Raw genomic sequence first — 27,056 nt, forward strand, 5'->3', positions numbered from 1 at the left:
GGTTCTTCCTTACTAGAGAGATCTTCAGGTAAAGATTAGATAACAACTTGTCAGTTGGGATGTGGAAGGGATTCTTTTTTTTTTTTCATAGGGTTTAGACCAAATAGCCTCCACTTCTTTTTTTTATTTATTTTTTATTTTTTAGAAAAATTTTCCATGGTTATATGATTCATGTTCTTACTTTCCCCTTCACCCTCCCAACCTCCCAACCCCGCCCCCCCCCAATAGCCAACCGCATTTCCACTGGTTTTAACATGTGTCATCAATCAAGACCTCAAATAGCCTCCACTTCTAACTGAAATCCTATTATTCTCTGAGGTGGGGTTTGAAAGTGCTGCTTGCTAATTTTGAACTGCCACTTACTAATTTTATTCTGATGGACAAGTCACTTACTTCTCTTTGTCTGTTTCCTCATCAATAAGAGACAATGCTCATTCATCTCACAGGATTGTACATAAAGCCCATTGTAAACTGTAAAGCAGTATACAAATGTGAGCTTTCATTAGTAATAATATATTTTTACCAGTCTCTTTCCCATAACAAACTATCAAAAAGGTATGTATGGGGGGCACCTGGGTAGCTCAGTGGCTTGAGAGCTAGGCCTAGGTTCAAATCTGGCCTCAGACACTTCCCAGCCATGTGACCCTGGGCAAGTCACTTGACCCCCATTGCCTATCCTTACCACTCTTCTGCCTTGGAGTCAATAGACAGTATTGACTCTTAAGATGGAAGGTAAGGGTTTAAATTTAAAAAAAAAAAAAAGGTATGTATGCTTATATAATTATTTCTAAGCAATCTTAAAGCCTCAAAATCTTGGGTTCAGAAAAATTAGAGTAGGAAGAGACTTTGGTGATTGTCTGTTCCAACACCCTTTTTACAAACTAGGAAACAGAGGCACAGATCCGCAAATTACTTGTGTAAGTTCACACACCCAGTATTTAAAATCAAGTCCTCTGACTCTAAATGCATTCCCTTTCCATTACACAACAGTAGAGAGCTGAAGTTTTTCTTAGCTGTATTTTAATAAATGAGTTTTAGTTTCAGAGTACGTAAAAGTGGAGAATAGTAGCTCCCATTTCTAAAGTGTGTTCTGATTTTTTTCATAACCCTCTAGATAATAAATAGAAAGGGTCATCTCCATTTTACAAAGAATACTTCCTCAGTGTCAGCCAAAAGGAAAAGCCTAAAATACAGTCTTGCTTTTTGTGGCCTGGTTCATTTTGTGCTTCAATAATAGTTGTATTCTTTCTTTAGGAAGTTTGGATCCCTTTATGCTTAGGGTAAAATTAGACTTAAAAGGAAAGAGTGATTTCAATTTGTTTCATGTTTGATGCTCCAGTAGTTTTGTCAACTAGCAATTTTATGTCTGTAATAGTAATAATAGTTAATAGGAATCACCTAGTGCCTTATCTCCAGTGAAATGTAGCTTTTTCTCTGGAAACTCAGCATTACTACACTCCATCCAAATAGAGCCCTTGCCTCAAAGCAGAGTTACATAGCCCAAAGCTAGAGTTGACCAACACCTGTATTGGTAGCTTTGCATCTTACTAGTTTTTTGTTACCTGCACAGTTTCCTCCTCTTCTTTAAAGAAAAAGCACTTTCCTTAGTTCAATCCTGAATTCACACAGAACTGAAGATTAACTAAAGAAGAGAAGAGGAAGTTTCTGGAACATAGAGAAAAATGTGAATATAAGTTCTATTTAGAAATCTTGCTAAAAGTTCTGTGAATTACTGTCATAAAATATAGATCGCTAATAACCCACATTTCTCTCTTGGGTCCAAACAAATATAATATTTACTTTAAAATATCTTTTTGTATCTTGAAAGATCAGTTAATTCTTACAATGTCAAATATATTGTAAAATATATTCAAGGACCTTTTAGTGTTATGTCTTCTATGCCATTATGAAGTATTTCAACATAGTGTGATTTTAGAGCCAGACTTACCTGACAATATACTAATGACTGAAGAAGTTTACCAAAGAGTACTTTTATTTACTTATAAGTGAAAAACTTGCTAGGTATTTTAGCACACTTGGCCTTTTGCCCTTTTGGAACAATTGAGTTAAACTAGTTGACTTGGTTTCCTGGCCACTCTTTTCCAACAGATTTGCACTTTCAGTAATACCCCTAACTCACTGGTCCAAGAGAAGGAAGTTTAGTTGGAATACTTTTTGCTCCCCTTTGCTACTTCCAGGCTTTTCCCTATGTCACCATCACTCAATAACTTCTTTAAAGTTCATTCAATACACATTTATCACTAAATCAAGATCCTAGTTACTATTCTCTATCAACCTACATGACACTCTTTTCCTCAATGAGTTTAGTGCCTGACTGGGCAAAGGGATCAACTTGATTCCCATTATTTTCTTGTATTCATCTTAAGTTCACTTCATGTATTTCTTGTAAGAAGACCTTTCAGAAAATGAGAACTTTATCTTGCTCTGGCTTTTAAAAGTCAAAATATGAATACGTTTAATAATTTATTAAATTGTCTTTTTTCACCTCCCCAATTCTTGCCCCATACTTCAACATATATATTGATACTCCCTCAACCACCTCACTGTACTTATTTCCCATGCTCTTCTACCCCACTACAGCTACACAAAGAGCTAGTCATACTCTTCATCTTTCCATTACCCACACATGTGCCATTTCCATGATCATGAACTCTGAAATTCTTATATATGATCACAATCTATTGTCATTCCCTCTCTTTTTCTGCCTTGCAACTCTTAACCCTGACTATTGTGTCCTCATCATGACCTCTAAACCTCCACTTTTCAGTTCTTTTGGGGTCATCAAACTTGCAGTGGCCATATTCTCTTCTCTTATCTAGCTGACTCCTCAGTAAAACAGTTCAACTCTACTGTCCTTTTGAGTACCTTGTCCCCTTATCCTATCATTGAATTTGTCCTTACAAGGAGTATCCCTCCATTCTTTGGCTTTGTTCCTGTTTATGTGCTACTGAACAAGTTGAAGAAAATCACCAAATTTTGTTAACTGGGTCAACTACAAATTTATGTCACATAGTCTCAACTGACCCTCATTGATACTAGGCAATCCTTTTATACCCTAATTAATTCACTATCACCTCAGGAGACTTTCTAAACTTCTTTCATCCCTCTTCAAATTTCCTATGGCTTCCCCTTCCCCCGCTTTGGCTGAGTTTTGCCATTTCACTTTAAAAATTGAGGCCAATTCATCAAGAGCTCCCCATCTCATCATCACATAGTATTCAGATGCCTTCAATTACTTTATCTTCTGCTTGTATCTCACATAAAGAGGTGATCTTTCTCCTTGCCAAAGTAAACCCCTCTACCTGTGCAAGGAATCCCAGTCCATCCCATAATCTCCAGCAAATTGCCTCCTCTATCACTACTATTTTTGTTCAGTCATTTACTGTCTTGTCTAGACTGTAAACAAGAGTTTCTCTAACTCTTCGTGACCTTTTTTTTTAACTGATAAAATGTTTTTAATTTTATTTTTTAATTCTTTTACACTCTTCCATGTGAAACTATAACTGTTTAAGTACTGGAGTAATTTTCCATTTCCTTTTCCAGTGCTTTTTTACAGATGAGGAAATTGAGGCAAACCATGTCAAGTGACTAGTTCAGCATCACACAGCTAGTAAGTGTGAGACTGGAGTTGAACTCAGGAAGAGGAAACTTTCTGATTCCAGGTGAGGCACTCTATCCACTGTGTCATCTAGCTGCCTGAAAAAGTTCTGACTATGTATGGCTTTAAATGCTAAATGTAGTAGCTTGTATTTTATCCTATAGACAAAAAGGAGCCACTGGAGCTTCTTGAGCACAGAAACGACAATATTTAGAATGGTGCTTTGGAAATATAATCTTGGCAGTTGTGTGGACAGATTGGAAAGAGAAGAGACTAGAGACAACTGCTGTAGTAGTATTGCAGGGGCTACCTGATAAAAGCCTGCATGAGGGTGGTAGTTTTATAAGTGGTTAGAAAGGAACAAATGCAAGAGATAAGGATTAGTGAATCCATTCAATTCTCCCCTCCTTCCTTACCTCTGGAAATCAGTTGCTAAATCTTGTTAGTCCCTTCTTGGCAGTCTTTCATCTGTACTCTGTTCTTTATTCACACTGCCATCATCCTAGTTCAGGCTCTCTATATCTCCATCCAAAACTCTTGTAATAGTCTTTTTTCTTCTTTAAAGCCTTAACTTCCATCTTAGAATCAATACTGTGTTTTGATTCCAAGGCAGAAGGGCAGTAAGAACTAGGCAATGGGGGGTAAGTGACTTGTCTAGGGTCCCCCAGGTAGGATGTACCTGAGGTCAAATTTGAACCCAGGACCTCCTGTCTCTGGACCTGACTCTCAGTCCATTGAGCTACCTAGATGCCCCCATAATAGTCTTCAAAGTGGCCTCTGCTACTAGTCTCTCCCCCTCTAAGATCCACTTCTCCTTCTTCCTGGCTTTGCTCAAGTCCCAGCTAATATCCTATTTTCTGTAGAAAGCTTTTTCTCATCTTCCTTAATTCAAATGCCTTCTCTCTTTTTATTATTCCCAGTTTATCCTGTTTTAACATGTTTACACGCAGTTGTTTGCATCTTGTCTCCTCCTCCCCTCACATTAGACTGTGAACTTCTTAAGAGCAGGGACTGATCTTTGCCTTTTTTTGGTAACCCCATTACTTAGCACAATTCCTGCCACCAGCAGGCATTTAATAAATGTTTATTGACTGACATATCTGCCAACTTCATCTTTATAATGCATAAGTCTGTCTGACTGCTGAGGGGGAAAAACCTGCTGTAGCTTATTGCTTCCGGGAGCAGATACATAATCCTTAGCCTGACATTTAGAGAGATCCAAAATCTGGTTCTAGCCTACTTTTCCAATCCAAACTAGACTAATACTTACTCACCTTTTTTGTCCTATAATCTCCCATATCCAAATAAGTAATCTCTTCATCGCTATCTCTTGGAATCTTTCTATTCCTTGCGGTCCAGGCCAGCTATCACCTTCTCCACAAAGCCTTCTCTGTTCTCCTACAGGGAAAGTGCTCTCTCCCTTTTTATTTGTGTGTGTGGCATTTTACCTGGCTTTCCTCCATCTCTTTCACATTCTTCCTCACATAGGCACTTATTTTCTATATTTATATTACATTTTGTTTGGCGTATGTGTTTTAGGCCTCTTGGTATAATGTCTTAAGCTCCTTAAGGGCAGGAACTATATCATATTTATCTTTAAAGCTTTCCAAGTCCCTAGCATAGTGTTTTTCACATAGTAAGAGTTTAATAAATATTCATGGGAGGTATATTATAAAGATAGGGAAGAAGACTATGAGTGTAGAATAATAACTAACATTTATATAGCACTTTAAAGTTTGGTAAGTGTTTTACAAATATTAACTCATTTGATTCTCATAATAACCTCGAAAGGCAAGTGCTATTATTATCCTCCATTTTAAGATGTAGAAACTGAAGCAGACAGATGTTAAATAATTTGCCAAGTTATTTCCCAACTAGTGTCTTAGGTCACATTTGAATCTTGGTCTTCCTGGTTTCATGTCCAGCAGTCTAGCCATTATGCCACCTACCCGCCTGTTGAATATACTGTCAGTAATGTTTAAAGTGTTGGATAGTTTTGATAAATTATGCTTTTTTTTCTTTCTTTTGACCTTTGTTACAAGGCACGGATCATTGGGTAGGGGAAGAGGAAGGAATCTATTCAGAAATGAAGAGGTAAAAAGCTAAAAGCATCAATAAAAGAAGAGAATGAAAATATTTATGGGAGGGAAGAAGGAGAGAGAAGGAAGGTAAGTAAAGGCACATTATGTGGGTGATAAGATCCTCTGCTTTTAGTGATTTGGGGAAAGGGGGCGAGATTAGGAGCTTTAATATGGGGAATATTCAGAACAACTGCATTTAATAACATACTTATTGTTTAAGAGATGAGCATGTCCACTCTGTCCTGAAATATGAAAGTAATGTTAATTTTGCCAGGAGAGCAGTGACCATTGTCATTTTGGCTTAACTGGTTGAGCCTTGATACTGTCAAGAAACACTCACCATTATCACTTGCTAGACCTAAAGAATGATAGTACTAAGAAAGACTAGATAGCATCTAGCCATGTTATCTCAAACAAAAATATCTTGTCTTGAGTTTATAGCACTGAAGTCTTTGTACTTCTACTCCTGCTGCAACTTACTACTATTACTACTATTACTACAACAATACTTATTTCTACTACTGGGTAAATCTTCTTTTCCCTATGTAGATTTGTTAATCTGAATAATATTAGAACATCCACATAAATCATTAGCATTTGTATGTATAAACAACAGTAGGAAGCTCTGGAAAGAGAAATTCCATTCAAATAACTACAAAAAGTTGATGGAGATATAAATTGGTCCAGTCATTCTGGAAAGCAATTTGGAACTATGCCCAGAAAGTTACCAAACTGTGCATACTCTTGACTCAACTAGATATACCAGGCCTATCTGTACCTCAAAGAAATCAAAGAAAGAGGGAAAAGATTTGCATTTGTGCAAAAATATTTATATCAGTTCTTTCCATGGTAGCCTAAAATTGGAAACTAAGAGTTTGTGCTCCTATCAAGGCTAAACAAATTTTGGCATGTGAATTAAATGGAATATTATTGTGCCATAAGAAGTGATGGAATATATAATTTCAGAGGAAACTGGAAAGACCTCTAGGCTCCGAGGGAGGATGAAGCAAGCAAATATTTCTCTATAATGCTAACATTATAGAGAAATACAACTTTGAAAAACTAACTCTGATAAATGCAATGCTAAACCAAGATTTCCAAAGAATGAGGGTGAAATATGCCACTCACTTTGCAACAGAGAAATGCTAAACTTAAAATATAGAAAAGACACGTCTAGTTTTAGAATGTGCCTAATGTGGGAGTTTGTTTTGCTCTACTATACAACTATATATTGAGGGCTTTGATTTTTTTTAAAGTTTTTAAAAATTTTGTTTAGTGGAGGATGGAGGAAGGATAGATTAAGAATGCTTGTCAATATATACAGAGATGGATACACTGTGGCACAATCGAATTTAATGGACTTCTCTACTAGTAGCAATGCAATGGTCCGGGACCGTTCTGAGGGACTTATGAGAAAGAATATTATTCACATCCAGAGAAAGAACTGTGGGAGTAGAAATGCAGGAGAAAAAGAGAAAAACAACTGCTTGATCACATGGGTCGATGGGGATATGATTGGGGATGTAGACTCTAAATGATCACTCTAGTGCAAATATCAATAATATGGAAATAGGTCTTGATCAATGACACATGTAAAACCCAGTGAAATTGCTCCTTGGCTACAGGAGGGGGGGTGGAAAGAGAGGATGGAAAGAACATGAATCATGTAACTATGGAAAAATTTTCTTAATTAATCACTTAAAAAAGAATGCTTATCAAATGAAAAAATAAAAATAATTATTAAAACAAAAAAAGGAAGAAAAAAGACTTGTTTTTATTATCTGCCTTGATCTCTTCATGGTGGTATGAAAAACTGTTGACTATTTCTATCTTTCTTAATGCCCTCTTTTCCATTGTCTTCTATGTTGCTATGGTCCTGTTCCTGTAGTTTGGACCCTAACTTCCTGATTCTTCCTTCCCTTTCCCTACTGGTCCTCATCATCATTCTTTAAATGGAAATGTACCCCTTCTTATCTGTTCTTGACTTTTTTCTCTCTACGTGATTGATCACTTGGTGATCGTATCCATTCTAGTGGCTTTTATTATCATTTTCATTATTTCTAAAATTATCTCTATTTTCTTCCCTGAGCTTCATTCTCATATTTCTAGTTGTCTGTTTAGACATCTCTACTTGGATATTCCACTAGAATCTCTAACTCAGCATGTCAAATTGAATTCTTTCTCACTATAAGAATAAACATCACTAATTCTGTCCCTCCCCCAGCTCTCCTACTTTTGTTGAAATTTTCCTGATCTCATAATCTTAGAGTTATCTGCTACTTTCCCTTTTCCCTTATTTTGACATTGCCAAATTCTGTTCATTCTATCTTAACAATATTTTGTCTCATTTCCTTCTCTCCAATCTCACTGCCAACACCTCAATTTAGGCCCCCATTTACTTAGGCTATTATAATTAAATTAAATTAAAGAAACATTTCTTAGATGTATAGTATGTGCAAGCCTCACTTCTGAGGACTCAAGGGTGAAAATCTACATTTCCTAACTTTAAGAAGTTTACAGTATGTTTGAGAGGATGAGGAGTCATTTCATATTATGATAGATTGAAGGAGACATACTTTTAAACTGCTATTGAGAAATTTGAAGTGGGAGAAAGCTCTCAGCTACACTGACCAGGAAAGACTTCATGGAAGAAGTGGTAGCTGAATTGAGCCTTGTAGGGGGGAAAAAGGATATCAGAAGCCATCTATTCACACGATCCCACCATCTGTCCTGCCACTGTCCCTTCTTTTCTTCAAATGGAGCAGCAACATCCTTTCTACCAGATGTCTAAAAACCATATTCCCAGGCCTTGGAGCGATTAATCCATTTAGTTTTGGAGCTCCTTTTGATTGAACTGTTTTAGTAATTTAGTGCAAACTTATTAGTCCACTATATTTAGCTGATCCCAATTGATATCTCATCCAGTTAGTCATTCAGACCCAACCCATCTGTTATCCTCTCCCCCAACCATAGCTTTTCATCAATAATAATCCTGGACTTAGTAATCAAATCAATATTACAATTGCTTCTGGAAAAGATATATCAAACACTCTACTAACATAGTGAAGTGGTAGCCAGGGAAAGCATAGCAGAACCAGAACAATTTATACAATAACAACAATGCAGCAAAAATAGGCAACAGTGAACAACTTAAGAACTGTGATCAATGTAAAGACCAGTCTTGATTCTAGAGAATCAATGAAGAAGTGTGCCATCTATCTGCACACTGATAGAATGGTGATGGACTCAAGGTACAGAATAAATTTTTAAAGATATGGCCAATGCTGGATTTCTTCCTTTTTTCCTCCCTCCCTCTTTTCCACTCTCCCTCCTTCCTTTCATTCCTTCCTTCCTTTCTTCCTTCCCCTTCCATCTTGGAATTAATATTGAGTATTGATTCCAAGGCAAAAGAGTGGTAAGGGCTAGATAATTGGGGTTAAGTGACTTGCCCAGGGTCACACAGCTAGTTTTCTTTCTTTCTTTTTTTTAAATGGAGGTTAGTGTAAGAGAGAGAGAAATTGATTTTTGCTTATTGAAAAAATAAAAAACATTCCTTATTCAATGCCATATCTATCAAACTACCAAAAATTTTAAAAAGAATTAGAAAAAAATTATAGCAAAGTTCATTTGGAAGAACAGAAGATCAAGAATATTAAGGGATCTAATGAAAAAAAATGTGAAGGATGGAGATGTAGCAGTACCAATCTTAAACTGTACTATACAGTGGTGATCATCAAAACAATATGGCACTGGCTAAGAGATAGAAGGGTGAATCAATGGAATAGCCTTGGGGTAAAAGACCTCAGTAAGATACTGTTCGATAAACCCAAAGATCCCAGCTTTTGGGACAAGATCCCACTATTTGACAAAAACTGCTGGGAAAATTGGAAAACAGAATGGGAGAGATTAGGTTTAGATAAACATTTTACACTTTATACCAAGATAAATTCAGAATGGGTAAATGACTTAGATCTTTGGGAAAGGAAAGAATTTGAGACTAAGCAAGAGATAGAGAACATTACAAAATGTAAAATGAATAATTTTGATTACATTAAATTAAAAAAGGTTTGTACAAACAAAACCAATGCAACCAAAATTAGAATGGAAGCAACAAACTGGGAAAACATTTTTATAACAAAAATCTCTGACAAAAGGTCTAATTTCTCAAATTCATAAGTAACTTAAGTCAAATGTACAAGAAATCAAGCTATTACCCAATTGTCAAATAGTCAAGTAACATGAATAGGCAGTTTTCAGACGAAGAAATAAAAATTATCAATAATCACATGAAAATGTGTTCTAAATCCTTCCTGATTAGAAAAATGCAAATCAGAACAATGCTGAGATACCACCTCACATCTAGCAGATTGGCCAATATGATAGTAAAGGAAGATAACAAATATTGGAGGGGATATGGCAAAATTGGGGCACTAATACACTGCTGATAGCACTGTGAATTGATCCAACCATTCTGGAAGGCAATTTTCATCTATGCCCTAAGGGCTTTAAAAGAATGTTTACCCCTTGATCCAGCAATACCACTACTAAGTTTGTACCCTAAAGAGATAATAATGAAAAATGTATGTATAAAAATATTCATAGCCACACTTTTTGTGATGGCAAAAAATTGGAAAATGGGGGCGGTGTCCCTTGATTGGGGAATGAAGAAAAACTGAAGAAATTGTGGTGTACGATGGTGATGAAATACTACTGTGCTGTAAGGAATGATGAATGAACTGGAGGGTTTCTATATGAACTTGAAGAACCTCTAGGAAATGATGCAGAGTGAAATGAGCAGAACCAAGACAACATTATACACAGAAAGTGAAACATTGTGGAATAATCCAATGTAATGGACTTTGCTACTACAAGACAATCCCACGAGACTTGTGAGAAAGCAAGTTATCTACATAAAGAGAAAGAACTGTGGGAATAAAAACAGAAGAAAAACAAATGATTTATATTTGTTTATATGGATATGTGAATGGGGGTTTTTGTTTCAAAAGATTGCTCTATTGCAAAACTGAATAATATGGAAATAGGTATAAGAAGAGGGGAGAGAAAGAAAATGAAATATATAAACATGAAAAAAATTTTTAAAATTAAAAAAATTAAAAAAGAAAAGAAAAATAAAACACAAATAATCTTTTTGCTCCTCCAGAAAAGGAATGTAAGTTCTTTTAGGGCAAGGTCTATCTCACCACTTAGCACAACATCTAGCATATTGTAAGGGCTTAATAGATGCTTTTTTATTCATTCTTTCAACAAGTGGACATAATATATATTTTTAAAAATTCAGTTACTTTTCTGACTCTAGTCTTAATTCTCTCAAATCCACTCTAAATAAAACTGTATAAATAATCTTCCTAATGCAGTACTATGTTCAAATTATTCCTCTACTCAAAAATCTTCCATGGCTCCTCATTGGCTACTGAATAAAATAGAATCTTCACATCTTGACATTCAAGGAGGTCCACAGTTTTGCATAAAGCCTTTCCCATTTCCCCTCATCCACTTTCTTTGCTAGTGTCTTTCCTCTGAAATTACTTTCATTATATTCGATATATTTTGTATATACATATTTATTTGCACATTGTCTCTCCTATTAGAATATGAGCTCCTTGAGGGCAGGGATATTATTTTTGGTTTTCTTTGCATCTCTAACCCTTAGCAGAGTGCCTGGCACATATTGTTCATTTTTTCAGCTGTGTCTTACTTTTTGTGATCCCATGTACCATGGCATGCCAGTGCTATTCACAGGGTTTCTTGGCAAAGATATTGGAGTGGTTTGCCATTTCCTTCTCTAGGGGACTGAGGCAAACTGAGGCTAAGTGAATTGCCCAGAGTCGCACATCCAGCAAGTGTCTGAGTCTGGATTTGGACTCAGATCTTCCTCACTCTTGGCCCAGTGCTCTATCCACTGAGTCATCTAGTTATCCCACATAGGTGAATGCCTGGCACATATATTAAGTGTATAATAAAGACTTGTTGATTAACTGACTGACTAATGTATCTGTCCAGCATTATATGACATGAATTCCTCTTCATGTATTCTAAATCCTACCTCCCTAGGCTATTCATCCTTAGTTCTCATCTTGTCTTTTCCCATCTTTCTAACTTTGCTCATGACATCCCCATTTCTGCAGTTTCTGAGAGTAGTTTTCATTTATTTCATTCTACCTTGTAATTATAACTTGTATAATTATGTACATAATAATTATATAGGTCTTTTTCACTTATTAGGTTATAAATGCCTTGAAATCAGGATATGTGTTATATCTATCTTTGTATCCCTAGTATGATGCCCAATGCCTTGCATATGCTTAACAAATGTTTGTTTGAAATTGAATACCTTCATGACTACCAACTCATTTGAGGAAATAGTTTTGTCATCCCTAAACTAGTCCAACCCCCCTCAGTTTACAGGTGTGGAAACTGAGGTTTAGAGAGATGAAGTGACTTGCCCAAGGTTATACACAGTAACTAGGGATGAAATAAAATCCTGACTTTTTTTCAGTCTGGTATTCTTTGCATTATTTGGGCTGTCTTGTCATTGTGCTATCATCTGTAAAATGGGAAAAATATGTGAACTATTATTGTCCATGTCAATAATAGCAACTAATTTTGTTATTGTCAAATCCTCAAATACCTACTATGTGCTTAACATTACCTATTTCAACAAATAGCTTAGCTTCTTCCTTCAATACAACTATAGTAGTTGTATGAATAAATTCTATGAGAGTGGAAGTGCAGTCTTCCATATGAACTGTAAGCCAGGTGACTCATTGATATCCTATGATACTGGACAAGTAATTTGACCTTTCTTGGCCTATTTCCCCACAGATAAATGAGTAGTACTAATTTCTCCCTTTTATCTACTGAGGTATTATGAAATGCTGCATATATTCACTATGGTGTCATTTAAAAAGTAAGATGTTGCTATTAGTGATCTTTGCTTCAAACAGCAAAATTCCCAAATGGGAAAAAAATAATAAAACAACTTAACCCCAGACTGCACACTTTGAGGTAGTTGTAGAATTTAGAATTGGAATATGACCCAACTCCCTCATTTTACAGATGAAGAAACTCAAGGTCAGAGACAAAAATGATTTACCCAGAATCACACATCTAGTAAACCTCAAAACTGTGATTTGAACTCAGGTCCTCTGATTTTAAACCTAACAATCTTTATGCTACATAGTGGTAAACTAGGATTGAGAAGATATGAGCGCCATTATCTCTCTTCAAGACCTTGGCTGCATCACAACTTTTATAGCAATCATTTTCTGTAAAGCCAGTGATTTTGGACTAGATAATCTAATGATCTCTAAAGTCAATTTCTTCTCCAAAGTACTCTGATTATGAGTTATTATGTTGGCTTCTTCTTGAGGCAGCAGGGAACTTAATGGGTAGTTTCTATTTAAATTTTAACTTAATTTTATGTAAAGAAGGTTTACTACTAAAGGTTAAATTCAGGACAAATAAGTTTGTGACTTTGTCAGGTGTTTTGCAATTTTTTTAAGTTGATCTAGAAGCTATGATTTAAAGTGAGGCTATAGGAAAAGAATTTAAGACATTTAGATTTCCAGATCTGCCAGAAAGTGGTGGACACCCAACTTTAAGTCCCCTCCTTTGCAGCCCATTATTAAGAAATGTCTGTTGAGTAGAATTTTCAGATCTCTAGTTTTCTTCAATGTATCCTAACAGCCTCATCTCTAAAATGGGAATATTAACAGTAACTACCTCCCAGAGTTGTAGTGAAGATAAAATCAGATAATATTTATAAATCATTTTGCAAACTTTAAAGTACTAAATGTTATTTATTTAAATTATTATTAATTTAATTGATTAATTGTTATTAATTATAATTATTTTTACTATTATTATAATATTATTATTACTATGCCACATATTGCAACATAATAATAATATTATAATAATAGTAANGACTTTGTCAGGTGTTTTGCAATTTTTTTAAGTTGATCTAGAAGCTATGATTTAAAGTGAGGCTATAGGAAAAGAATTTAAGACATTTAGATTTCCAGATCTGCCAGAAAGTGGTGGACACCCAACTTTAAGTCCCCTCCTTTGCAGCCCATTATTAAGAAATGTCTGTTGAGTAGAATTTTCAGATCTCTAGTTTTCTTCAATGTATCCTAACAGCCTCATCTCTAAAATGGGAATATTAACAGTAACTACCTCCCAGAGTTGTAGTGAAGATAAAATCAGATAATATTTATAAATCATTTTGCAAACTTTAAAGTACTAAATGTTATTTATTTAAATTATTATTAATTTAATTGATTAATTGTTATTAATTATAATTATTTTTACTATTATTATAATATTATTATTACTATGCCACATATTGCAACATTATCGTTATCTATTTGTCTCTTGGAACAAGAATCTTCCATCAGTCTGGTCAAGCCTATGGACTCCTTCTCAGAATTACGTTTTTAAGTACCTAAAATAAAGTATATGGTATTGCAATTATATTGAAATATAGTTATAACAATATTTTTTAAGGTTCATGAACCCAGGTTAAGAATTTCTGTCAAAAAATGAGTCCTGAAACTATTGAACATAGAAATAAGATGCTTGTGTGAGAAAGGTGATTAGAGTCAATGATTGGGGGAAGAGAGAGAGGGGCAAAGCACTTTTAAGCATTTACTAGGTGTCAACTGCTGTACTTAGAACTAAGGATACAAGAAAGAACAAGAAAGACAGCTTCTGCTCTTAAGGAGCTAACCTTGTAAGAGGGAAAGGCAACCCATAAAATAGGAGTGGTGGCTAGGGAAGTCAGAGGCAGTGGTGATTGGAGTGTAGAAAAAGGAACTGAGTGCAGAATATAGAATGTTAGGGCCTGGAAGGGACCTTGGAATTCAGAATGTTAGAGCTGGAAAAGCCCTTAGTGTTCATTTAGTTCAACTTTCATTTTAGAAGTGAAGAAACCAAGACTCAGAGTGAGGAAATAATATGCTCTTTGCCCTCAAGAAATTTACAATCTAGTTGGGAAAGCAGAAGAGCAAAGCAAACAAGACAGGGTATCCAAGGACTAAATTGTACTGCACAGATTATAAACTGGGGGGACAGAAAGATCAGTGAGGACTAAAATGGCCACAGAAGACTTCACGGAGCAGCTGGGACTTGAACTGAACCTTCAAAGCTAGATAAGAGTTTTACCTGGCCAGGAAAATTACCTATTCATTTCTTTCTCTTTCACCTATATTATTAGTAGTCTTTTTTCATACAAATTTCTTTTTTATCATGTCATCCCCACAAAAACCCCAATAAGAACAAGAACCTTGTCTTTAAATTTCACTAAACTTAGAAATGTCACCTATTCTCCCATTTCTCAATCAATTTTGTTATCTAGAAGGCTCCCTAGAATATTGTGAACACCACTTGTGGCTCAAAAACATTTTGTCAACTAGCATCTCTATTTCTTGAAGGCTTCTTATTGAAAAAGGACTATGTTTGAGAGATGCCTTTAAACTTATTCTTTTTTTTTTTTTAAGGCAATGGAGTCAAGTGATTTGCCCAGGGTAACACAGGTGGGAAGTGTCTGAGATCAAATTTGAACCCAGAACCTCCCATCTCTAGGCCTGGCTCTCAATCCAGTGAGCTACCCAGCTGCCCCTAAACTTATTCGTAATGTCTTTTGTGGGTATTTTTTTTAATATCACAGTTACTTCATGATGTATCTAATCCCTATAATTCAGAAAAACTGGGCCACATAGCAACTTTATCAGAAAGTAAATGCATTTTACTTGTAGTCCATCTCTCTGTGGAGAGGAGGAATTTGTTTTATCCTCTGGATTTTGAAATCAAAGTTTGTCATTGCAATTGACCTGATGATTTCTGCTAACTTACAACTGCTATTATAGTTCATGCATTGTTCTCTTAGCTCTGCTTACTTTATTCTGTATCAGTTCGTAAATGTCTTACCACGTTTCTCTAAATTTCTCATATTTGCCGATTTTTATATCAGCGTCATGTTGTGTTCAGATGACACATAATTTTTTTGCCATTTCCAAATCAATGGAAATGTACTTTATCTTCATGTTTTTGCTGTCCCCAAACTGCTATTATTTTGCATGTAGAAGAATTTCCTCCCCATCTCTAACTTCCATAGGTTATATTCCTTATGTTACAATTCTAGGTCAAATTCCAAGTTGTTTTACAAAATAGACCAATTCACAGCTCCGCCTGTAGTATAATCAGGTGTTTTATTATGGACAATTTCTATTTTTTTATCATCTTTGCCAATTTGATGATTATGAGGCAAAATCTGAGAGATGTTTTCATTGCAGTTTTCTCATTAAATATTTGGAGCATTATATTTTGTTAACAACGTGCATTTCCTCTTTCTGAAAACCATTTATAAACTCTGTCTACTTGACTACTTTGGAGTCATACTTCTTTAAAAAAAAAACTCTTTCCCAACTCTAATGCCTATAAATCCAGAAGTTAACCTTCTTGAGACATTCTATTCCAAATTTACTACCCAAAATGAGAGAAGGAAAAGCCCCTTTCAAAAGGGAAAAACAATGCTATATATGAAATCTTTTGTTCTTTAAGCAACAGGGGCTAGAAATTATTTAGTTTCCTCATCTATAAGACATTGGTTGGACCAGATAACATATGACAGTGATGTCAAACTCAAATAGAAGAAGGAGTCACTAAACTATAAGTGAAGATCCCCGTGGGCTACACATTGACTGAGAAAACCACATGTTATCATTATCTAATTTTTATCGTATTTTATTTATTTTATTAATTATTTCCCAATTACATTTTAATCTGATTAGGGCTGGAACTCAAGAATGTTGTGCTATGTAATTGGCACCTCTTTTTTTACAGACCATCATATATTATACAAATTTAGGAGACATATGCTCTCTTCAAAACCTTATCTGAAAGTCTGTCTTCTGGAAAAGGTCTAGGCTTTTTCTGTTTTGTCCAAAAGAACAGAATTCGGAGATGTAGGCTGAAATTGCAAAAGTAAATTTCGGTCAAATGTAAGAAAAATATTTATTTAAGTTCTAATCCCCAAAGTCCTTAGCATTGTCAAATGATTCAATATTCAGGAACTGATATGATCTTTTTTAGTGGAAATGACATTAAATATAAAGCATTACTAAATACTTTGTAATGCACTCTGAGGACCATGGGATTTTTCCTCTCTGAATTGCCACTGAAACTTGCCACCATATCTTTCCTGTTAGAATGTGAACTCCTTAAGAGCAAGTACTATTGCATTTTTCTGCTTCTATTCCCAGTACTTTGCACTTAGTAAGCTCTTATTAAATGCTTCATGCATGCATACATTCACTTATTAATTCTTCTAGCTTTGAGATCATGTAATAACTCCATCTATGATTCATAGAATTTAGATCCAAAAGAGAACTTAAAAATCACCAAGTCAGATTCCTGAACTTGTTTTTAAAAATATTTTGATAACTAGATTTTTGTATACTTGAATTCCTTTGTAATCCTATGCATTTTATTTTAAGCATTTAAAAACATTATTCTGAGAAAGGATCCCCAAGAACCACCAAAAAGAGTCCATTACAGAAAAAAGGCTAAGGATTCCTTTTATCTAATCTAACTCCCACATTTTACAAATGGAGACACAGAGGGGTAAAGTGAGTTGCCAGTTAGTATTAAAATTACATTTGCCACCCAGTTCCTTAGATTCCATGTACAGCGCTCTTTGTACTACATCACTGCTGATTCCTCTGTATCCATCCTAGATCTGGGAAGGATAGAACTGAGAAACAAAGTAAATTCTTGAGGGAGGACAATTGAAAAAGTGGAGAGAACTGTAAAGACCTATAACAGATGCTATAAATGGACATGAGTTGGGTCTAGGATAACATAGGAAGAGAGCAAGCTGAATTGTACCAAAATGACCCCAAACTTCTCCCTGAAAAAAAGGCCCTTCTTTTTAATGATAATACCAATGTTGTCAGAGAACACTGGTTTCTGAAAAAATTTTAAATGGATATCATTCAGAGGACAATGGAGATATAAATGAGTGAGTATGAGCAGACTGTGACATAAAGAACATAAGAATAACTGGAATAAAAAAAAGATCATCAAAGCAGTGTATAATTGAAAAAATGGGCTGGTCATGTAACAAGAGCAGAGATAACTGATGGGCAGCCATGTTTTCCCTTAATCAAAAGAAAGTTAAAAAGACCCTCAGCATGTTGGATGAATCCACTGTTGCAAATATATGGGAAGGCCTAGATAAGTTACAAAAGCAGGCATGGATGGATGGGTTGTGGTTTGTATTTTGAAAGGAATATCCTCATAGGTAAACTCATAGATCCATTGATTTTTCTTTGGAGGTTTTAGGAGGAGGGAACTGAGTGGTGAGATGAAGGGAAATGCAGAGCCAGGAGAAGAAAGGACCATCACTTAGAGGGGTAGGTTACTATTAGTTTCTTAATCAATCGGTGCTAAAATGTTCCAGGAATTATTCTAGGTTCTGAGGACACAAAGACAAAGGCACAGTAGTCCCTGTTCTCATGGAACTTATATCCCATTGGAGATGAAGGTGGAGGATTAGTTAATTTGGGAAGGGAAGGAACTAATAACAACTGAGGAAAATAGGAAAGGTTTCCTGTAGAAGGTGCCACTGAGTTTTAAAAGGAAGAAAAGATTGGAAGTAGAGGTGAAAAGGGTAGAATTCTAGACAATCAGTGAAAAGATGCTGAGGCCAGAGTTTGGCTGGAATGTTATGGTGAAAGGAGGGATAGAAATATAGCAAGACTTAAAAGGTAGGTTGGTGTCAATATGGGAAGGGTTTTCTTTTTTTTTTTTAAATCATGTTTTTTTAGTTACATGTTGAAACAATTTTTGAAAATTGCTTTCTGACATTTTTTTAATTAAAAAAACAAGGGGCAGCTGGGTAGCTCAGTGGAGTGAGAGTCAGGCCTAGAGACGGGAGGTCCTGGGTTCAAACCCAGCCTCAGCCACTTCCCAGCTGTGTGACCCTGGGCAAGTCACTTGACCCCCATTGCCCACCCTTACCAATCTTCCACCTATGAGACAATGCACCGAAGTACAAGGGTTTAAAAAAACAAACAAACAAACTCACCTTCCGTCTTAGAATCAATACTGTGTATTGGTTCCAAGGCAGAAGAGTTGTAAGGGCTAGGGAATGGGGGTTAAGTGACTTGCCCAGGGTCACACAGCTAGGAAGTGTCTGAGGCCAGATTTGAATCCAGGACCTCCCATCTCTGGGACTGGCTCTCAATACACTGAGCCACCCAGCTGCCCCCCTCTGACATTTTAAGATTCAAATTTTCTCCCTCCCTCTTTTCCCATCTCCAAGGAGATAAGTAATCTAAATTTAATCTAAGTTTATATTTGTACTTTCATGCAATACATATTTTCATATTGCTCATGTTGTGATAGAAGATATATCACACATACAATAAAAAACTCATGAAGGAAATAAAGTGGAAGATGTTATGCTTTGATCTTCCATCAGACCCCAATAGTTCCTTTTTTAGCTGTGACTAGCATTTTCTTTTTCTTTTTTTTCTTTTTTAAACCCTTAACTTCTGTGTATTGACTCTTAGGTGGAAGAGTGGTAAGGGTGGGCAATGGGGGTCAAGTGACTTGCCCAAGGTCACACAACTGGGAAGTGTCTGAGGCCGGATTTGAACCTAAGACCTCTGGTCTCTAGGGCTGACTCTCAATCCACTGAGCTACCCAGCTACCCCCTGTGACTAGCATTTTCATCATAAGTCCTTTGTAGTTATCTTGAAAATTTGCTTTGGTGATAATGGTTTAGTCCTTCACAGTTAAACATGTATTATATCTCTGTTACTATATACATTATTCTCCTGGTTCTGCTCACTTCGCTTTGCATCAGGTCTTATAAGTCTTTCCAGTTGTTTTTTTTTTTTAACTCATCCTGTTCACCATTTATTATGGCACAATAGTATTCCATCACAACCTTATACCACAACTTGTTCATCCATTCCCCAAATGATGGATAACCCCTCTATTTCCAGTTCTTTGCCACTACAAAAAGAGTTGCTAAAAATATTTTGGTACAAGCAGGTCCTTTTCCCTTATCTCTGATGTCTTAGGAATACAGACTTAGTAGTGGTATTCCTGGATGTAGTATAGAGAGAGGGGTCATGGATCAAAGGGTATGCATAGTTTTATGGCCCTTTGGGTATGGTTCCATATTGCTCTCCAGAATGTGTGTGTGTGTGTGTTTGTGTGTGTATTTACTGTTCCACCAAGGTATTAGTGTTCCAGTTTTCCCACATCCCCTCCAACATTTATCATTTTCCTTTTTGGTCATACTAGCCAACCTGATAGGTGTGAGGTAGTACTTCAGAGTTATTTTAGATGTGAAGGGTTTTCAAAGCCAATGAAGGAGTTTGTGTTTGACCACAAAGGCAATGGGGAATCATTATTAAACAAGGGAATTATTTGGTCAGACCTGTACCTGAGAAAAATCACTTTGTCAGCTATATTTAGGAAGGATTAGAGTAGAGAGTAAGGAGACCAGAAGACCAATTAGAAATCTATTATAAAAACTAGTAGAGAGGCAGAGGATCTGAACCAGCATGGCAACATGTGAATAAAAAGATGAAGGACATGAGAGCACTGAGGGCAGGACTTAGAAACAGGAAAATCCAGGTTCAGGTCCCATCCCTAACCTACACTAGCTGTGTGACCACCGGAAAAGCACTTATCTTCTTAGTACCTGTGTGGAAGGAATTTCCACATGCAGAGTTCTCAAGATATTAAAATTACAGGTGGTTAAATTTAAAACTTAAAAAAAAGCTCCTCAGGCAGTGATTCCAAGATGTGAAAATGCAAAGGAACCTTGAGCATTGTCTCTTTCCCTTTTCCAGACCTCTGAAATGAGGGTGTAGAATAAGACGATGTACTTTTCAGCTCTGAGATTATAGTGCTATAATTTTATAATAAATTTATGCTCCCCTAGCTTTCTGACGAGGAGTCAGAAAACCTGGATTTCTCAATCGTAACTCTGCCAGTGAATTGTTGTGTGACTTTTGGGATATGTCTCGGCCCCCTGTCTTATCCTGTTTCCCTATCTGGAAACAAAGGGTGTTGCATTAGTTCTCTGGAGCCCCTTCCAGCTGACATTCTGTCATATTTGCTTATGGGGTTTGGACAGAGGGAGCTTGCCTCCATAGTCTCCTTGTCCGTAAAACCTGCGTAGCCAGAGGCAGTAAGGGGGGAGGGAGGAGGGCACTTTGGATGCTCACCATAGATGAGGATCTAAGTTAGGGGTCGTGGGGAGGTAGAGGAGGCCCAGGGAATCTGGGCTCCCCACAATCTCCGGGACTGGCCAAATGGGGCACGGGCTAATGCTGCACTAGTCGGCCGACAACCATTGGGACAGCTTCGGTGAAGCCCCAAGCGTGCCAAGCCCAGCTCTTGCCGGCCGCAGTCCCCCGGATTCCAAACCTAAAACCGAGCACCTCAAAATTCCACGGCCAAAGCCGCATCCTCGCCTCCTTCCACTCCTTCGCTCTTCTCCTTTCCCACAGGCAGTGTGAACGCTCGGAGTCCCAATCAAGGACCTTCGCAGGTTTCCCAGCCCCCATAGGCCCCGCCCACATGGCGCCAGCCAATGGAGAGTCAGGCCGGTGCCCGGAGTGGGGGGGGGGGGGCGGGGTGTGCCCATGCGCTCGGCCGGCGCTGGGGCCAGCTCTGAGAGCAAGAAAAGCGAACCTAACCCGTCTGAGCCGCTGCCCCAGACCTCGCCAAACGCGGCCGCCGCGCGCCCGCCCGCCAACAGCCAACCGCGCCGCCTCCACTTCTTCCCCCCCACCCCCCATCGGGTGCACTGTCCCAACCCGAAAGTCCAGTTCTGCGACCGGGCCGGCGGCGGCGGCAGCTAGAGAGTGAGACCCAGGGAGCGGGAGAACGAGATGACCCAGGAGTACGACAAGTGAGTGAGGGTGAGGGGCGCACGCGCTGGCGCCGGGGCCAGGGAGCTAACCTGACGGCTGGATCCCGCGGGTCGGAGGGAGGACCCTCACCCGGGCTGTGCTAGGGGAGATGCCTCCTGTACAAGGGCCTTTCTCTGTGTCCTCAGAGCTTAGCACTGCGCCTGGCACGTAGTAAGGCGCTTATAATTATGCGTTGACCAACTGACTGATCAACTGTCTCTTGTCGGGCGAAGGGTGACCCTGGCCTTGGGAGGTAGGTAGAGTGAGAAAACCCAGTCAGGGGAACAGCCTCACATCCTCCTCCTTTTCCTCCTCTCTCTCTTCCTTCTCCTCCTCCTGTCAGCTTACTTAGCCTTGCTTGGCTCCGTCTCGCGGCCCCGGGGCAGTGCAGGTGAATCGGCGGGATGCGGGGGCTGAGTAGGACTCAAGCTGGTGGAGGGAAGAGACTGCTCTCTCTGAGCCTCCCTCTCCTGGTAGCTTTCCCTCTACCGAGGATCGGGAAGGGGAGAGGGGACAGCCAGGGGTCTTGGACTTGGTTAGGGATCTTGTGTACTAGTCCTGGTCCTGTCATCAGCCCCTCGGGTGACCTTGGGCGGGTGTCGCTGAGACCTCAGTTTTCTTCTTTGTAAAATGAGGTCGGACTAAGATGAGAGGGCTCCGAAGTCCTTTCCAGCCCCAAATCCCATGATCCCTTCGATCTCGTTTCCCCCAGACTGGGAAGAGCCTTGTCTAGACATCTGCCCCTAGGGCACTGCACCCCCGACCTCACTCTCCATCCTCCTCCCCCATTTCCCAGACTCTGGTGACTCTCCTAGCCCTTTGATCCCACTGGTGAGGTGGGTTGGAGGTCTATGGTCCTGGACGGTGGGCACGCCTGGTGGCTCTGTGGCTTAAGCTAGGTGTGTGTAGGGTTGATGGTGGATGGCTTTTCACCTTTTTTTTACAGTCTCTCTCTCTGTCTCACTGTCTCTGTCTCTCCCTCTCTCTCTCTCTCTCTCTCCCCCCCCCCCCCTTTTTCCTTATTCTTTGTTTAATTGAAACAACTCTGGAGGAGATTCTTGGCTTTGGGGAAACTCGACACCTGAAAGGCGTTGGTCCTCCTCCTCCGGCTTCTCCTTCCTTATAGTCTAGTCCTCCTTCATCTCCCTTTAAATGCTGAGTGTGGAGAACAATCAGTCTGTGTGTCAGGAGGAGCCTCTGAGTCCCAGAGCTCTTCCCACCTCCACTCCCCAACCTTATTTTTAAAAACTGAAAAAGGTAGAAACTCAGCCTTTCTCCTTACGGGGGACAGGCACTTGCTGCTTCTGGCTGTTCTTAAACAGAATCGGCAGTATTAGTCTCTGTCTCTCATCGCATTCCCCTATCCCCTTCACCCCCTCCATCCCCAGTTCAAGTAAGAGTTTGGGTTATAAGCCATAGTGAGAGAAGCTGGAAGAAAGAAGCATCGCGACACGAGACACACCTATTTTATTTTATTCAACAATGGCTTGAGTGTCGTTGTGTAATTTGAAAAATAGATTAGTTGAACTCAGACCTTTGGTGAGTTTAAATCGATGCGCAGATAGGAAGTACGAAAATCCTTTCCCTTCCTGCTACTTCTACCCTCTTGTGCTCGGTAGCAGCTAATGGATTTCTTTGAGACGCACCCTACAGCTGGAAAGGTGGACTTATCCAGGTAATCTGATGTGCTCAAAATATATATTTGGCAAATGAATCACGGTGATAAAGAACTATTCTGGAGTACAGTATCAAGAAGGAAAAAAAAATTTTTTTTGCGTGTGTGTATTTTGATGGCCTCATTCCCTTGGGTAGTGGTGGGGGGTTGGATTAAGTTTTAAAAATATTGCAGATCACTTTAGGATTTATTTTGCTGCTTGCATCATTGGTGGTAATTACAGACTACTCAGATCTACAATATCCAGAACATAAAACTTTGAAATCTGAATAATAGCCAGAAAGTACTGTATTTCCAAAGATATCTTTTGGATACCCCTTAGTTGAAAGAGAAACAAACAAAAAAAAAATCAGACTTTCTCTTTAAAAAAGCTAATATCTTTTTTTTGTAAATTGCCATTGAAATTAGATTTGGCAGAGATATTTTTGAAAGCTTCTCTTTTTCTGTACTACCCTAGGAATCATAAGTTCAATATGTCATAATGGATTCTTGTAAGTTGTAGAACACATAGCAAAACTTATCACAGACACTGGTAAGCAAATATTTCAGTGTATTGATGAAGTCTTTCTTAAAGAGATATAACTTGGGCACTACTAACAATTAAATGGAATAAAAATTTTACTATTTATGTGTGTATTTATTGATTTATAATGTAGGTCATAATTACTAGGGGCACCCACTGAGGCATTTAGAACACACACTGTTAAATGTAAATTATTTTTGTGAGAAACATAAATGTGAAACTTATAAAAAATTTTGGTTTGTTTTCTGATGTTTGAAAAGAAATTGAGAACAGGGAGAGAAAGTAGAGAAGGTAGAAAAACTAGCATTTCTGGTATGGAAGATCTTATGCTGTCATAACACTTCTGAAAGTTATTTTGATTATTAATAATAGCCTAGTTATATAAGAATAATCACTGTAATGTGAGTTAGTTCATTAGCTGTAATCAGGTCTCTTATGGCTCAAAGAAATGTCCACTCTACAATTTTAAAGTTTTTAAAATGTGTTTAAATTTAAATTAGAAATAAACAATAGACTTTGCACACACTTCTTTCCTAACTAAATATTATTCCCTGGTGCTTTAGCGTGGGTGTAAGTAAAGCAGTGACTTCGAGATTTATAATTCATAATAATTCAGAAGTCAGCATTTGAACCCAGTTCTTCCTGACTCCAAAGCCTGCCCTTTATTCATACAACCAGGCTGCTTTTACCACCTCCTACAATCCCATTCCCATCCCCCAACCTCAATCAAAGATGGTCTCATTTTCCCAAATGAACCTATAGCTCTGTTTTTTAAAGAGTTTGGGTGGCTGCCAAACCCTACACTTTGTTGATAGCTTTAAAAGATAATCTTTCTACACTCACTCCTAAAGTAGGTAGGTTACCTTTAGGCCATTCACACATTTCATTTGAATGTTGCAATGAGAAATGTAGTCTTATAAACACCTGTAATGCTTAATTTTTCTTCTTTCCAGATTAGTGATTATTCAGTAGGATTCTTAGCATTTTCACTGTTAAATCTGTTTTTTTCCTTTAAGAACTCTTCTCCATATATTTCTATTGGTTTAGTTTTCTACTTTTTGATATTTGCATTTCATTTCCATTAATAAATAATGCCATCTATATAATAGTTGAGACTGTTTACATTTCAGATTTTTGGAAGCAGTGGTGTTTGTTTTAATCTACTAAAATAAGTTTAAATCTGCATAGAGTCAAGGCACAGGGAGGAGAGAATACTTTAATCTAGTTTATTTTACTACAATATTAAAACTTTAGAGGTATTATCCAGAGTGACAAATGAGAGAAAACTTTTTCCATAAAAGACATTTTTTCTATTTAAAAAAAAATCACTCAGTGGATCTGAATGTAGTGTTATAGGTATTATCTCTAAGATAGTTGAACTATCTTACCAGAAAATTACACTGCTTTGCTGATTTATAGTCCCCTTTGGCCACATTCCACGTTGAATCTTCAGGGAATCAGGAGCATATTACAACTTTCTCCTATACCCTCAAGGATTAAATGTAGGTATCTCTTTTCCTTTTTATTCCTACCTCGATAACCTTTCTCAATGTAGAAGATAGGAAATTATGGAAACCAACAGGAAAAAGCAAGAAAATAACTTTTGGTAGTGTGTTGACAAAGCTACTCAGATTCTAAGAGAATATAGTTGTGTCTGCATGGTGCTCAAAGAAAAATGAATGTTCTGTTGTTGCCGTACCATGTCCTTATGTCTGTTTATGTAGAGTATTTGAATAGCAAGGCATTCTCTTACATGGCTTGGCAAACTATCCAGTTTATGTTGGGTTCCAAGTGTAGGTTAGCTGCAGGTTCCCATGATGTCTAAATATTCTGTACTCTACTGGGTGGCCTCTGGGGCTACATTTAAGTGGGTTGTTCTGTTTGATGATATCTGGTCTTAAATTGACTCACCTAGATTTATGGAGCAAAAGAATTTCAAGATTTTGTTAGTGATCCTTAGTTGCTTTTTATATCTTACAATATGCTCAGTGGTTTTATTTTCTAATTATTTTTTTTAAGCAAAAGGCCAGTGTTGGTTCTTCAGAATGAAGCACTCTATCCACAGCGTCGCCCCTACACCAGTGAAGATGAAGCTTGGAAGTCTTTTCTGGAAAACCCTCTCACTGCAGCCACCAAAGCGATGATGAGTATCAATGGAGATGAGGACAGTGCGGCTGCTCTGGGCTTGCTCTATGACTATTATAAGGTAGCTCTCTCCTCTTGTTAAAGGCTTAACAACAGCTCAAGATGCACTCGATTAAACTGCATATAAAACAGTAATTTGCTAGTAGAATATAATGCAAGTTGCTCTGTAGTGACTATAAATAACCTAATGAGTACTTTGAGTTAATATGGTTCAAAGCTGAAAATCTGCAATCAGGGAATCAAAGGATTGTTTTAAAAACTTATAAAGTAACCAGCTGCTCTAGGACCTTTCTTTACAAGTGAAAAATGAAGCTGTTTCAAAAACTGGATCTGACTGATATACATCCTGCAGAAGGGGGTCAACTTTGGTGACAATTATCAACCAATGAACAAGCATCTACTAAGTACTATGTCCCAGGAATGCTAAGCACTGGGGATATAAAGGCCAAACAACTAAGAATGATTGTTCCTGGTTACTTTTAGATTGGGTATATCTAGTGGACTTTATCATCCTAAAAGGACTAAGATCCTTACGTGTAGTATAGCTTTTTGCTTTATTTTACTTTGATCAAGGCAATTTCTTTTTGATGATATAGTGTCCTCTGCTGTGGATAAAGGAACCCTGGAGTTCAAATGCTGTCTCTGACATAAGACAGTTTTGGGACCATAGGCAAGTCATTTATCCATTAGGTAATTCTTTACAAATAAGAAAATTTGCTGATGAGCATTGATGGAAAGAGTTTCTAATACCAATGAAATCACAGGGCCACTTTAAAACCAACACAAGTCAATAATCTATACAAGATATGGAAGTAGAATTAATCTGTTTTTTGTTTTGGATTTCCCAATTCTGATCAATTATGGCATATTCTATGGTCTACATTTAGATATATGAAGGTTATGGGGTTAAGCTTAATGGTATAGCAGTTTTATTTCCTGTATCTGGTTTCTTTGCCATCCTTCATCTGAAGACAATGCTACTTACTCATCTATCAGGAGAATGTGTGTGTGTGTGTGTGTGTGTGTGTATGTATATATACATATATATGTA

At 37.6% G+C, this 27,056-nt stretch overlaps 1 protein-coding gene across 1 annotated transcript in view; it reads left to right on the forward strand.

Annotated features, from left to right (window-relative positions):
* Nucleotides 1-21,641: 21,641 nt before the first annotated feature.
* Nucleotides 21,642-27,056, forward strand: part of GRHL1 (grainyhead like transcription factor 1) — a 69,568-nt gene continuing 64,153 nt past the window's right edge. The window contains exons 1-2 of the mRNA XM_044660945.1: nucleotides 21,642-21,661; nucleotides 25,880-26,066. Coding sequence (XP_044516880.1) covers nucleotides 21,642-21,661; nucleotides 25,880-26,066 — 207 coding nt within the window. The remainder of the gene's footprint in view (nucleotides 21,662-25,879; nucleotides 26,067-27,056) is intronic.

The sequence above is a fragment of the Gracilinanus agilis genome, chromosome 2 (assembly GCF_016433145.1).
Source record: "Gracilinanus agilis isolate LMUSP501 chromosome 2, AgileGrace, whole genome shotgun sequence".
In the NCBI taxonomy this organism is placed as follows: domain Eukaryota; kingdom Metazoa; phylum Chordata; class Mammalia; order Didelphimorphia; family Didelphidae; genus Gracilinanus; species Gracilinanus agilis.